Genomic DNA, 15,882 nt, shown 5'->3' on the forward strand with positions numbered 1-15,882 from the left:
CAATCTCAAGATGTTATAGTTAGTGGGGGGGGGGGGGAGAGGAAGGGTAAAGGGCTGGAAGAGAAAAATCAGAGATGGGGGGAGGTGAGTGGGAAGGGGTGCAATCAAGTGGAAAGGGGGAAGAGAGGCGGGGAGGAAGAAGGGGAAAAAATGGAAGAAGGGGGGCATATTGGAAAGAAGATCATTTATACTACTTTTTTGAATGGCGTGGGGCCAATGGCGGAGGTTGGCGAGGACCAACCCCGCCAAACCCAATGAGTGTGCTTGCATGGAACTGTCGGGGAATGGGCAATCCTCGAACAGTTCAGAGACTCTGCAAATGGAGTCAAAAGTATAGCCCAAACATTCTATTCATTTCCGAAACCAAAATAGAAAGTAGGATAGTAGAAGATTTAAGGGGAAGGTTAGGCTTCCATGGAGCGTTTGGTGTTTCTAGCAATGGGCGGTCAGGAGGGTTATGTGTATTCTGGAGAGAAAAGGTGGACTTCAAACTTATCTCTTACTCGCAACACGACATTTGTGGGGACATTTGGAGCGAGGGGAAAGTGCTTTGGAGATTTGTAGGCATATACGGGTGGGCAAGGATAGAGGAAAAGCCGAACACATGGAAACTTATGAGGCAGCTACGTGAAGATGATGTGCCAATTTTATTTGGAGGGGATTTTAATGAATTACTTTCATATGATGAGAGGGAGGGTGGTGCACAGGGTGAAAGGAGGGAATTAGAGAATTTTAGAGTAGCCCTTAGTGATTGTATGTTGCGTGATTTGGGATACCGGGGCACGTGGTATACTTGGGAATGGGGAAATTCTCCTAGTACAAGGGTACGGGAAAGGCTAGACAGATTTCTAGGCTCATCCTTGTGGTGCTCAATGTTCAAAGAAGTAACAGTGGATCATCTACTAAGAGTTAACTCAGACCATGCACCAATATTGCTTCACTATAATAACAACTCCAAAAAAAAGAAGAGAAGGAAGATGAAAGACTTCAAGTTCGAAACATATTGGCTGACTGAAGAAGGATGTGAGGAGACTATAGAAGGGGCGTGGGAAGGGGCAGCTGGCCTGGATGTGGTGGGGAAAGTAATGATGGTAGGAAGGAGGTTGTTGAGGTGGAGAGAGGAGAGCTCTGAGAATTTGGGAAAGCAAATAAATGCGACTGAAGAAGCATTACAAATGGCCCAGGAGAAACCAATTTGCGTGGAGAGCTGTTTAGAGTGTGCTGAAATTGAAAAAAAAGTTAGAAGATTTGCAAGGAAAGCTTGAAGCTTATTGACATTTGAGGTCAAGGGTGGCAGAGGTGAAGGAGGGTGATAGGAACACCAATTATTTCCACCACAAAACGTCGCAGAGGCATAAAAAAAATACCATCAAAGGCTTGTGGGATGAAGGAGGGACGTGGAAGACGAACGAGGAGGATATATCCTCCATAATTGAAAATTACTTCAGAAACATTTTCACCTCTTCTAACCCCTCTTCTGCTAATATTGAACAGGTTATTGGGCGAGTTCCGACAACTGTTTCCCAAGCCACAAACACCATGCTCCTGAGACCATACTCGAGAGAGGAAGTTCACACAGCCCTGAAGCATATGCACCCGAGTAAAGCCCCGGGCCCTGACGGCATGCATGCCATATTCTACCAAAGATTTTGGCATATAGTTGGGAACGATGTGGCAGATTTTGTGATTGGCATCCTAAATGGCAATGCTATTCTGGAAAGGATCAATAAGACAAACATAGCCCTGGTCTCGAAAGTGAAAGAGCCGCAACATGCTGTTGATTTTCGACCAATAAGCCTGTGCAATGTGATATACAAGCTCATAACGAAATGCATTGTTCTCAGACTGAAAGAAGTCCTTCGAAACATCATTTCTGAAAACCAAAGTGCTTTTGTCCCGGGTCGGCTTATTACTGACAATGCTTTGATTGCGTTAGAATGTTTTCACACCATGAAGAAGAGGAGAAAGGGGCGAAAGGGACACATGGCAATGAAGCTAGATATGAGCAAGGCTTACGACAGGGTCGAATGGGGTTTTCTGCGCCAATTGCTCTTGAAGGTGGGGTTCGATGGAAGATGGGTAAATTTGGTAATGAATTTGGTCTCCTCAGTTAAATTCTCATTTGTAATAAATGGGGAAGTATGCGGAAATGTCACTCCTTCGAGAGGTTTACGCCAAGGTGATCTCCTTTCCCCCTATTTGTTCATTATAGTAGCTGACGCTTTTTTCCCATATGATACAGAGTAGAGCAGCTACGGGGGACATTCATGGGATTAAGCCATGTCGGAGAGGTCCGGAAATTTCTCATCTTCTTTTTGCAGATGACAGTCTACTCTTTACTAGGGCTAACCGTCGGGAATGCTCAAACATTGTTGATATCCTCAACCAGTACGAAGCAGCATCGGGACAAAAAATTAACTATGAGAAATCGAACGTGCCGTTTAGTAAGGGAGTGGAGACTGAGAAAAAAGAAGAGATGATTGGAATTTTGAAAATGAAGCAAGTTGAGAGGCATGGACAATATCTTGGCATCCCAAATATTGCAGGGAGATCAAAAAGGGGAGTCTTTGAAGCTTTGTTGAATAGGGTGTGGAAAAAATTACAAGGATGGAAGGAGAAGTTATTGTCCCAGGCAGGAAAAGAGATTCTTTTAAAGTCAGTGATCCAAGCTATCCCAACTTATCTCATGGGGGTATATAAATTCCCAGCAGAGGTGATTAGGAAGATTCATGTGGCAATGGCGAATTTCTGGTGGGGGAAAAGTGTGGATAGAAAAAGAATACATTGGAAAAGTAGGGATTCTATGTGCACTCTTAAATGTCTTGGAGGGATGGGATTTCGGGACTTGGCAATTTTTAATGACTCTCTCCTAGGAAGACAAGCCTGGCGTATAATATCACAAAGCAACTCTTTGCTAAGCAGAGTGATGAGAGCGAAATACTACAGGCACTCGGATTTCCTTGGATCGTTTCTTGGATACGGGGGCAGCTTCTCGTGGCGGAGCATATGGGGCTCGAAATCCCTAATAAAAGAAGGGATGCTTTGGCGAGTGGGTAATGGAGAGTGCATACAGATATGGGAAGACCCTTGGATATGTGATGAGGTAGGCCGCTTTGCAACGAGTACTCCATCAGAGGATCTTACGAAGGTGAGTGAGCTAATAAATACGGAGGCCATGGCTTGGGACTATGACAAGATCCAGGCAAATTTCAATGATCGAGATAAGAAGTGCATACTGTCAATTCCTTTGAGCTTAAGGTGCCCTCCTGACAAACTGATTTGGGCGTTTTCAAAGGATGGAGAGTACACGGTGAAGACCTCATATATGCTGGGAAAGGGTTGCAACCTAGATGATTTTCATCAAGCATGGGTTGATATTTGGAAGGCACAAATTATCCCGAAAGCCAGGAATTTTCTATGGCGCTTTTGCACAGGTACCATCCCTATCCGCATGCTTCTTAAACATCGCCACCTTGCTGAGAATGACTGGTGCCCTTGGTGTGAGAATGAATCAAAAACCTGGCAGCACACTTTCTTTGACTGTAAACGAATCCAGGGCTTGTGGAACAGGCTAGGCTGTGAAGAAATGAAGAAGGAAGCTGCCAATCTTACTCCTTGTGATCTCATTGAAAGTTGGGGAAATTTGCCGAAGGATATCAAGGTACGTGGTATTTATCTGATGTGGGGTATTTGGCAAGAGAGAAACATGAAAATTTTCCAGGGGAAAGATGGCTCTACTGATTTACTTGAAGCTCGTGTGTTGAGATGGGCTGAGGAAAGCAAGAGTCTTGAAGAAAAGCTGAACAAAGTGGGGATGCCAATCCCTTGTTTGAGTTCTCGTAGTTGGCTCCCTCCGCCCCATGACTTTGTTAAAATCAACACAGATGCCTCGATCACCAATGAGGGATGGGTAGGCTTGGGTGTAGTGGCTAGGAATGACGAAGGGTCAGTCTTGTTTGCGGCCTCAAGAAGGATCAGGGCGTGGTGGTCAGTAGAAATTGCGGAAGCAAAAGCAATAGTATGGGCTCTTAGCCTGGGTGTAAAGTTTGGGATCACTAATGCCATTATCGAATCAGATTGCCAAGTGATTGTAACGAGACTGTCGAAAGAGATGGTGCACAACACTGATCTGGACATGGTACTAGGTGATGCGATGATGCAGGGAGCTCGATACAGCAGCCTTCAATGGAGCCATGTAAGAAGGGAGGAAAATGTAGTGGCCCATAATCTTGCAAATTTTATCCCTTTAGACCTTGAGCAAACTTGGGTTAACTGTGTTCCCCCTACTATTTCCCCTTATGTAACAATGGATGCTCTTGCTTTTTAATAATATTGCTCTGCTGCCTTTCAAAAAAAAAAAAAAAATTACAAACAGTAATACCCATTTTCACTCTCAAGTCTTAATTAACCATCCTTTCACAACATCTAACTAACTCAACGATATCAAGTCATAATTTTAATTCCTCCAGCTACCGTCATTGCAACCATCATTAGCACGACCTTCGAAGAAACTACCACCACCATAACTACCTCTGTATCCGCCACCACCTCCGTATCGGCGACTTCCGATTCCGCGCCACTGCCGCGAGCTTGGGCCTCGTTAACAGTGATCTGACGGTCGTTGAGTGTTTGACCGTTCATTCCTTCGATTGCAGCATTAAGCTCTTCTTTGCTTCCGAATGTAACGAAGCCAAATCCTCTGGATCTGCCGGTTTCTCTGTCTAGGATTATCTGAAAATCAATCGAAATATGCAACATTAGATCCAGAACTATTATAATTAACTCAAAATTACAGAAAAATTGAATATAAATAAGAAATTGATCATTCATCTTTCGAGAACGTACCGTTTCCGGATATCATCATAAAAACAACAGTTTAAGTAACAATAGTAGCAATAGTAACAGATCAAAGTAACAGAATCATCCATTTTTTTAATTTTTTTTTTTTTTCAATTTTTAAGGAAATTAAGCAACACGAAACCTTGGTATCAATGACTTGTCCGTAAGGAGCAAAAGCAGTCTCCAACCCTTGGTCATCAGTGGCCCATGCAAGGCCACCAACGAAACATCTGTGCTCAACTTCTGTGCAAGGCCGTTCACGCCGGGTTGGGTGTTTACTGGAGTTAACAAAAGTGCAAGTTGGAACTTGATTCCATTGCTTCACCACACCAAGACAATTCGTGCTTTTAAACAAGTCTCGAGCTTTTACAAATTTTTATTCTTTTATTCTCTTTATTTATTTATTTATCATTGATAATATAAATTATTCTCTTTATCATTGATGATATAAATATGCTTAATTTGTTAAATGAAGAATATTTTTATTGCCTACTTGTTAAAAATGATGAGCATATATAATTTTCAGTATTTTAACCAAATGACCTTGAGTTATCGTTTAATTCACTATATACTCCCAGCATTATGAAATTAAACATATGTCCCCTAAGTTTTACAATATGCACTATGTCCTTAATAACTAAAGGCGTTAGTCATTAGAATTAACCATAACACGTGTCATGATATAATTAGTTATTTTTATTACTTTGATTATTTATTAAAATAATATTTTTTCTCGATTTGCGTGGTTGAAAAATGTTTCGTGAAGATTTTGGGGGTATGGTCTTTAAGGGCCCAAATTAAGCTCAAGATTGACAAAAAAAATAACGTAATGCATCGGTTTACGTGTCAAGAAGTATCTCGATCAACTGTAATAACACGTACCATGATTAATTCTAATTACTAAGGAAATAATTAACAACAGTCATTAAAGCATCTGTTGAATTTCTACGAAACTTAGTGTATATGGTGAATTAAGTGATGACTCAGGGGCATTTAATTTGGTGAGTTGATAATACATGTTTGATAAAACTTTTTTTTTTTTTTTGTAGAAAATGAGCAAATATGTCCAAACTCTTCTTTTGTCATTTGATAATTCATGTAAGATAAAAAATTTTGTTAACAATTTTATTAATTTGTATAATACAAAGATTAATAAAATTTAATAATTTAAGCTATCAACAGTTAATGATTTTCTAACATAATATTTTATTAATTTGATGATAATGTTTTTTTATATAATATTTTAAGTCCATCATTACACCAAACACAAATTATATGAAACCATTTTATTATTTATTTACATACTTATCTTTTTATAGAAATTAAGATTTGCATTTAGACATGTACCTAGACGTTTCCTTTAGGCCTTTTCCAAGTACTTTAGAAAACTCTTAACTGTATAAATTCCAATATCATATATCAGAATTCGATTGAAAACTACACATATATATGCCTTAAGCGAGTATAAGGCATAGCTTACATGATGAATCCTTTGCAAATAATGAAACGGTCATTAAATCGTTCATGAAAGAGAATGCATATGTGATACACACGGAAACGTTTTAAAGGTCCAAGAAATCATAGAGATGCATGTAGTAAGCTTCAAAAAGGTCCATCAATGAATTGAAGTAAGCATCAAATCTTTGATTTAGTGAGTTTATCAAATTGGTTGATAGTCTCAAATGAAGAAACTTGTGCATACAAGAGGTTTAGTGGGAGCTATGTAGTCTTCTTGGTTTTGTCTGTTGATGACATACTTATTACAAGATACGATGTTCCTATTATATAAGAAATTTATAAAACCAAGAGACGGAAGTTAACAATTAATTGTAATTTTAAAAGAAACTAACTTCATGTAGGTGAAGAGGAGAATCACATAATACAAGTGACTTTTCAGTGAAATGACACATAGGAACAAATAATTAAAGGAAAAAAATAAAAATAAAAGTGAAACACATGACAGTGTATATTGTTTTCAAATAATAAAGTGTCATGGGCTGGAATATTGGGCTTTGAAAGATCTAGTGAAACTGAAATATATGGGCCATAGGCCTGTGTTGTGCGGCATGTGTCCTTGGATCAGTGTGGGAACATCCGTGATTAATGATCTTGTGTTCTTGTCCAATATGAGCAATGTACTAATATCCATAACGGCCTTAATGGTCCAGTTTACTTCAAAAATAGTCACCCAACATTTTTTTTTTATTTTGTCGGTTATTGCTTCTAAATCTCAATCATTGTTCCAAAGTTCTCAACACTTCTCAAACAAATTCAAATTAAAAAAATTAAATAAATCATGCATTGTATTTATCCATAATTTATTAAGATGAAGCAAATTAACTTTTTCGTTAATTTCGTACATTAGTATGTGGCATTTATATTAAATTATTAATTTTTAGAAAATGAAAGTTCATAACATATTTCATTAGTGATGAAAATGCAAAAATTGAGCCTCAACTTTTTAGGATGACAGTTGGAGTCTATATATTCAAATCTTGAATGGTGGTCCTTGTCATATATAAATAAATAAGCTTTGGACCCAATTATAGAATTGTTATTAAGATAAGTGTGTAATCTTATTAAATTCTTCATGAATCATGATATGTGATTTTAAAATATTAATTTTTAAAATATTGACGTAACATTTAAAGTTATTCCCCGTAAAAATTTTAAACTTACCCTTACCTTTTAAATTTAAAGAAATCCAAGTGAAGTCATTTTTAAGTCTCTCTTGCTCGAGATTTTATTTTTGGATAATCAAATGGTTGAATGACAATCAAAATGGAAATCATCTAAGCTGATTGGATGCCCAAAAATCGTGGAGTCTAATATGACTATTGGGCCATTGACGTAGTCCTTTCGGTGATAAGAAGCTGTTGTGGGCCTTGAGTGGGTTTTTGTATTAATCAACAATTTCTTACTTGCGAGTTGCGAGTTGCGAGTTGTGAGCTTGTGAGTCTTGTGACAAATTGACATTGGCATAAATCAATCATCTATTATTCCATATTCCTTGAGCATCATTTGTGAACTAAGTTTTAACGACGAACACAATATAAGTAATATACGTCCTAAATTGCATCCATGTCATGTAGAACGTATACTTGATTCGCATGTGAGTTAACTCACACATTGAAAAAAGAGGAGAAAATATTACCAATATACCATATAATGTTATACAATGAAGAAGTTACTCTTGGTATCATCAAGTAATTGGTTTTACAGTAGTATGAAATGAGTAGAACTTCATGATCAGGACAACTATGAGAATAGCTTATTTATTTGTGTCATCGTGTGAATCCACCAAGAAAAAAAATATGTATTGTCATTTTGTGTAAACATATACCTATTTAACACGCCATCTCGACATATATCTATACTAAATCAAACTTTTCTTGTTAATTTAACTCGAAGTATAGATATGAAATTGATTTACGATTAGATGTGATCTATTAGGGCACAAACGAATATACATGGTGTTTCGGTAAAAACAATGGGACCTTCGGCAGGTCCTTCGGATGAGTGGAGATGAAGCCCAATTCGAGTGATGACCGAATTGGGGATTTCCTGCACAGCTAAACAAACGTAAACTGGCCTCGGGGGTTGTGCCGAGGAAGGCCCCTCCGATGCCGAAGTCAGTACGAGTGTAAAATGGAGAGAGAATTGCTATGCAAGAGAGTTTTGTTGCTTGAGGCAATATGAGTGAATGAATCTAAATTTGCATAAGTGTGAGCTTTTATACCTTGCTCCAATTGAATGGAGTGGGCTTGAGGAGTCAAATGGGCTGCCATTTGACTGGGTTTCGTTAACTTGACTTGGCACATGGGCCAGAAGGTTGGACCTTGCCTATTGGGCTTTGTTTATTTTCATTTGTGGACTGGGCCCAAATACAAGTTATTTGGACCCCAAACAACTTGCCCCCCAGACCCGATTCGTGAGGATAACAGGTCGGGTTTTCAGCTGCCGAGAGACTTTGAGGAATTTGTACGATTTTTAACCGTTAATTTATACTTAACTAACCTTAACGACAATTAATTAAGAATAATGGGGAAGTGGAAAGAATTTAAAGGGGAAGTTAATTTTGGCGGTTGCAATTAAGTGGGAAGGATTTGAGTAGCCACGAATTGAAATAGTGCTTAGTGAGTGGTTAATACCTCTTCAGTTCCGGAAACTGAATCCCAGGACATATTTAAGAGTGCTTCGACCCCTGCAATTTCCATTTCGCAACTCAAAACCCAACTATCTCCCAAACACGCGCAATACCTAAGTTTTTTCTTCACCATTTTCTCGCAATCCGAAGCTTTGAACTCAAAATCTGGCTCTCCGAATCTGCAGATCGGCGAATTCCGAGTCAGGAGAAGGTAATTTCCTAGTAATTTGCTTCGGTTTTCTTTGCTTTTTGAAGTGTTCCCCTTTTTTCGCATTTCCCGGATTTCTCCTTTAAACCATGGCTAGAAGCCAAAGTAAAAGGCCAGTTCAGCGAGAGCCCGAATCTGAGGGCGAGGAGGAGGAGACGCCTCAGCTAGTGCTGAAGCGGAATCGCCCCTTGGCCATGATGCCATTTTTGAGCGGACAGAACCCTAACGCGAGTTCTGGGGCTGCCGCCGCTTCAAGCGGCGGTGGTATAAGAGTTGTGCCACTGTCTAGCGTACCCCCATCTGGCTCAGCTGAAGCTAGTACCTCAGGCCGAACAGAGCCTTCGGCGTCGAGGTCGTTGACTCCCGAGGAACGAGAGTGGACCGATGCTTATGAGACCGAGGGTTTAGCGAACGCCAAGCCTTACTCTTGGTGGATCGAGAACGATGGCCATTACTGCTTCGCCAAACAGCTGGAGGTATACTACGGTATCAAAGAGGAAGATGGGTGTTTCGGGGTTTTCTGATGTCCTGCGGGAGAGTTACAACACCGAGACTGGAACCGGCCGCCTGTACCTGCAAAATAACGGAGACTCCTGAGAGCTCCGCCTCCAACGGTCAAGTTAGTACCTGATTAAGGAGTAATGAGTGCGGAAATTAAAGCAGTTAAGTCTCTCTAGGTGAGAGTGTTTAATGTATAATCCGTGAGTGATTAGTGTTCTGTCACTTTTTCTCTCTCTGATTCTCTCTTTTCCGTCCTCCTCTTAATGAGGATTAAGAGGAGTATTTATAGTCTTGAGAAGCGTGCCACTCTCTAGGTTTAGGGTAAACCTAGGGCTGACCGGGCCTCTAAACAGGATTGGGCCTTGGTGGCCGGTTTTCCCATTTGGCATGGGTGGACACGTGGCGTGTCTCAATTAGTCCGAAGAGGACATATCTGTGATTGACACGTGGCAGGCTCCTATTTGCCTACGTGAAGGACACGTGGCGGAACCTGGTTGGTCCACTTGTCAGAAGGTGATTGGAGGATGAAAATCCCCTAATCAATGGGTATTGGTGTCGAATGCCCACTACCGAAGAAAGCATCTCTCGGCCGCCTCCTGGATATATTGGGGTCTATAGCAGGCAACTGCAATATGGCCTAAGATTTCCTTGCCATTCCTTCGTTATCAAGGTGCTGAACGGGTACAATATTTCTTTGGCGCAGCTCACGCCTGTTAGTATCCGAAGAGTGATGACTTATTTGTGGGTTTGCTTGTTCTATGGCTTCGAGCCAAGCATACATTTCTTTAGGTGTATTCATAGGCTCGCACCGAATGCCCAATCCAACAAGTGGCACGGCCGAGGCTGGTGGTAGATAAAGAATGAAAAGGGCTATCTGACCTCATATCCGAACGACACCTCGGATAAGGACTGGCGAGGCCAGTGGATTTGGGTGCGAGCCCCTTCGGATGAGGGCCACCCTAATTTCTTCGGGGGTCCTCGTTATACGAGGAAGCCTGACCCCTCCATGTCTAGTATCGGCCTTGATGAGTTTACTGAAGCCGATCGGCAACAAATGGATATGTTCGATCGAGCCGTTGTTGCTGGAACTACAAGCCGAATGGCTAACGTGCCGAGCATCTGGTTCCCTTGCTGCCATTACATCTTTCAAGAGAAGATGTTGGCTGTCGTCGGCCTCAGCCGAAGATACCAAGGTGGTAAGTGACTTGGCTGAGGCCGAGACTAATTGCTTTTATTTTTTCTGCATTTTATCTACTTCCGCCGATGCTCGCTGAAATAACTCTGTTTTCTGTTTTACTGCAGAAATCTGCGAGGAAAACTCAGGCATCAACTACGAGGTGCTTGGGATCAGCCAGGAGAGAGAACCTCTTACAAATACCCCTCCTATAACTGAATCTAAGAACCGGGCTCTTGCCCTTCAGCAAAAAAGGCTCGAGGTTGTGAGCGCCTTCAAGGATCTGGCGTAGAAGGACTGGTACAAGAAGGTTGATCCCTCCTTCCTGCATTCGGCCGAAGAACATGCTGCTGCAACTATTGCTGCTGCTACTCCTCGTGGTGGGATTGCCCCTCAAGCTTCGTCCTCTACCCCGGGGAACGAGGAAGATTCTGACGAGGAAAATACCGAAGAGTTGTTTGGTCCTTCGGTAAGTTCTAGATTCTTCTGCACCTCATTACTTAGATTAGTCTATTTCATGCTTTGGTTTGCTTAAATTTGTCTAAGTGTAGAGCTTCGGTCACTTAGATTCTTCATCTTGTGAAGAATTGTCTAAGTGCATGACACCCTTCCAAATATGCATGTTGCATGTAGCTTTCTTAACCTTTAAGAATTTTGCAAAGTACATGTCTTCGGATGCATGTTGTTTTCTACTTTTCTCAGCTTGTTCGGACTTGAGCTATTTGTAGATTTTCAGCTTCGGCTTTGAGACTTGTGCGTATGCTTCGTTTTGTTTTTTTATTTTATTTTTTTTTTGAGAAAATTTTCTCCAAGTGTTAGGACTCGGCTAATCTTCGATTTTGCTGACTGGTTGATATTTTACAGGTTGTTCATAATCATTTCCTAGCTGTGGAAATGAATGATGAGTTGCAGTCCAAAGCCGACAAGGCCGAAGAAGCTGAAAGTCTGGCTCAGCTAGCCGAGCTAAAGCAGCTTAAGGCTGAAGAGGAGACCTCGGCTGCGAAGCTGGAGATGCAAAGGATGAACGAGAATTTCTGCTCCTTTTGTCGAGGCCTGGAACAGACTGTCTTTCCTTGGATTGAAGAGGGTTAGTCTCTGATGAAGGAATACGGAGTCGAGACCATTGCTGAGTTCAAGGCTCGTATTGAGAATAAGATGAAAGAAGAGGTTGAATCTCGAGATCATGAAAGCCAGGTTGCTCTTATCCGTACAGAAGCTAAGGATAAGCAATCTGAGCTCAAAGCTGAGGTCCAGAAGCTGAAGGATGCGCTAGAAGCTGAGAAGAAGGTATCTTCCAAGGCCTCATCTGATCTCGCTGCTGCTGAGGAATTGCTGAAGACCAGGATCTATACTGAGACAGAATATGCCGAAGGATATGAAAATGGTAGGAAGGTTGCTTGGCGACTGGCCTTCCATCTTGAGCCTAAAATTAACTGGGATCAGGCTGAGAAGTCTGATCCATGGATCCGGAAGATGCTCATATGTATGAGGCCAGTCCAGCCGAGGTAGCATTCCTGGCTCGGCAAGCTGAGAATGAGGAAAGAGAGGAAGAAGCTGCAAAAGAGCTGAATGTCGCCCATCCTGCTTCCTCTTCAGCCGATGTTGATGCTTTGGCTTCCCCGAATGACGTTCCCAAGAATGCTAAAGCATAGGAATTCGGGCAGTCGTCTACTGAGTCCTGCGGATCAACGTGCACTTAACTTGTAAACGTCGCATCTGCTTTTGCCTGTTCTCTTTTTGTTTCAGCCTGCCTATGTACAAACTATTTTAACTGTTTTTGTGTACTTTCGGCAGCTGTGTTTTCCGCTATGTGGGCGGCTGCCGACTTTGAATTTTTTGCTAAACATTCTGAACTTTGATATTTGTAGTTTTAACTCAACATTCGCAGCTCTAATTTTTCTGAATGGATGAAGTAGAATTTCAGCTCTTATCCTTTTGCTTGTTTGAGTAGCTTTGAACTTTATTGCTTTTTCCTGAATTCCTTCAAAATTTGGCTAAGTGCAAAGCTTCAGCATGGAAATACTTAGCTGAGAATTTTTCTTATTCCTTTAAGCCTTGCCTATTTTGCTCGGATTATGCCTGAGATTTCCTAAGTATCGAGCTTCGGCTTGGATCTTGATGGGTAAGTATTTCTAGTCCCCCCCCCAGAATTCTGGAGACGAGGTCTTTAGAGCTCTGAGTTTATTGCCTTCTTTCCTTCGGCGCAGCCGAAGGCTTGGACTTAGCAACATTTTTGTAACTAAACAATTTGAACATTTATGCTTGTTTCTTATGTTCTGTCTGGTTTTAATTCATCCGAGGGAACGACTATCTTGGACACAGTGCCGGGGCAATGATCATCCCAAGTACAAGGCATCATTATGCAATACTTCGGAGGTGTAATCATCACCCGGAATTGATTTTCCGAAACACAGGGCATCATTATGCAATGATTCGGGTCTTTTATCAATTCCTATTTTTGGCTATTTGTTTTCCCCATATTGGAAGGTCCTTCGGCTTACCGAAGTACAGTGCATCACTATGCAATACTTCGGACAACACCGGGTGTAAACCTTGAATTTTTCAAAAACTATGAAGATAGAAATAATGAAGACATAATGAAAACTTTGACTAATGGCGGCTCAAAGGCCTTTCATTGATTTGAAGAAGACGTACTTACATAGATTTTTCTCCCACATTGGGCTTTTACACATGAAATTTCCTAAGTACATCAGCATTCCAGTGGTTTTTCAATTCGGTTCCATCTAACTGCCGAAGTCGATAAGTTCCTGGCTGGAGCTCGTCGTATATTTTATAAGGCCCTTCCTAGTTAGCCGAGAGTTTTCTGGACAGCGGCAGCATTCCGAAGAACGAGGTCTCTAACTTTAAGGAGCCTTGCTTGGACTCTTCGGTTATAAAACTTGCTGATTCTTTGTTTGTATGCTGCCATTCTGGCTCTTGCCGAATCTCGGATTTTGTCTAGGAAATCGAGGGATCTCATTTTCTTCGGCTGTGAACTGGTTGACTCGAAGACTTTCTGAACCTATTTCCACTGGCAAGACGGCTTCGGATCCATACACCAATTCAAAAGGTGAATGTCCCGTCGCCTTTTTCTCGGTTGTCCGAAGTGACCATAGAGTTCCGGGAAGTTCCTCTATCCACTTGGACTTTTGATCCTCAACTCTCTTTTTGAGAGCATTGAGTATTTGTTTATTTGCGGCTTCGGCTTGGCCATTACTTTGAGGATGATAGATTGCCGAATACGCCACCTTAATGCCGAACTGATCCATGTGTCGCTTCAGCGGCAGGTTGTCGAATTGTCTTCCATGATCAAAGACAAACACCTTTGGAATGCCGAAGCGAGTGATGATATTCTGCCAGATAAACTTCCTGACAGTTTGCTTAGTTATGTTTGAAGCTGCTTCGGCCTCAATCCATTTGTTGAAATAGTCAATGCCGACTATTAGCCACTTTTTCTGGTAAGGAGCTTCGGGAAAAGGTCCCAAGATATCCAACCCCCATTGAGCAAAGGGAAGAGGAGCTAGGATTGGCTGAAGGTCTTGCGACGGCCGATGGATGACTGGTGCGAATTTTTGCCATTTTTCACATTTTCTCACCAGCTCCTTGGCGTCCAAAATCATGGTTGGCCAATAATATCCTGCCCTTAATGCTTTGTGGGCCAAGGTCCTTCCTCCGATGTGGTTCCTGTAGATATCGAAGTGAATCTCCCGAAGAATATAATCTGCATCTGTTGGACCCACACACTTCAGCAGTGGGGCCGAGAAGGATTTTTTCAGGAGTTCCCATTATAGACGATGAACCTTGAGCCGATTCTTTTTAGTTTCGCGGCCAAGACCCTGTCTTCGGGAAGTTCTCCCTGAAGCTTATAAGCGAGGATAGTATCCATCCAGCTTAACCTCGACACATAAGACCTCAGCTTCTTGGTCGATGCTTCTGTTTCAGCGCACTTCCACATATACAGATCGGTTCAACTCTGTGAGAGATGAACTTGCAAGTTTGGAGAGTGCATCGGCTTGAGCATTTTGACCCCTTGGGATTAGCTCAATTTCAAAAGTTCTCAGCTTTGCCATGACTTTTTTTGATTTTGCGAGATAAGAGATCATAGAGGGTTCCTTAGCCTCATATTCGTCTCGAATCTGATTGGCGACTAGCTGAGAGTCTGTCTTCAAACAGACATGTTCGACTTCGAGGGCTATCCACAACTCTAAGCCAACAATTGCTGCTTCATATTCGGCTTCATTGTTGGAGGCCTTGAATGAAAATTTCAATGCATACTCGAAGTTTTTGCCTTCGGGAGAGGTGATCACTACCTCTGCCCCCGAACCATTCACGGTGGCTGAGCCATCCGTGAAAACAGTCCAGATCTTCTTTCCTTCGTCGAGTGTTTCCTGATAGGAACATTCGGCCAGGAAATCTGCTAAGGCTTGGGACTTAATGGCTGCCCTCGGCTGATAGCTTATGCTGAACTCAGTGAGCTCGAAGGCCCACTATTTTAGTCTGCTTGACTTTTCAACCTTGCCGAGGACTTTTTCCAACGGTTTATCTGTCAAGACCACTATCTGATGTGAGTCAAAATAAGGCCTTAACTTTCGAGCCGCTACTACCACTGCATATGCAACTTTTTCGAGCAAGGGGTAGCGCGTTTCGGCGTCGGTCGACGTATGACTGACGAGGTAGATCGATTGCTGGACCCTTTCTTCTTCTTTCAGTAGCACCGCACTCACTGTGGCAGGGCTAACTTCCACGTATAAGTACAAGACTTCTCCTTCTGCTGGTCTTGCCAGCGTTGGGAGATTGGCCAGGTGCTCCCGGAGCTGCTAGAAGTCTATCTTCTGCTCTTCTTCCCATATGAGCTCTTTAGATTTTGGAAGTTTGAGCGCTTTGAAGAAGGGCAACCCTTTGTCCGAGGCTTTCGAGATGAACCTGGACAGGGCAGCCATCCTCCTAGTGAGACATTGATCGTCCCTCTTTGTTTTCGGCTCGGGAAGGTCAAGAGCTGCTTGAACTTTGGCG

General features: G+C 42.0%; 1 protein-coding gene across 1 annotated transcript; it reads left to right on the forward strand.

Annotated features, from left to right (window-relative positions):
* The first annotated feature begins 254 nt into the window (after nucleotides 1-254).
* LOC110698909 lies at nucleotides 255-4,327 on the forward strand. The gene is made up of 3 exons (XM_021876413.1): nucleotides 255-1,238; nucleotides 1,495-2,088; nucleotides 2,243-4,327. The coding sequence occupies exons 1-3, from the start codon at nucleotides 255-257 to the stop codon at nucleotides 4,325-4,327; spliced, it is 3,663 nt and encodes a 1,220-aa protein (XP_021732105.1).
* Nucleotides 4,328-15,882: the final 11,555 nt, after the last annotated feature.

This window comes from Chenopodium quinoa, unplaced genomic scaffold, assembly GCF_001683475.1.
Source record: "Chenopodium quinoa cultivar QQ74 unplaced genomic scaffold, ASM168347v1, whole genome shotgun sequence".
In the NCBI taxonomy this organism is placed as follows: domain Eukaryota; kingdom Viridiplantae; phylum Streptophyta; class Magnoliopsida; order Caryophyllales; family Amaranthaceae; genus Chenopodium; species Chenopodium quinoa.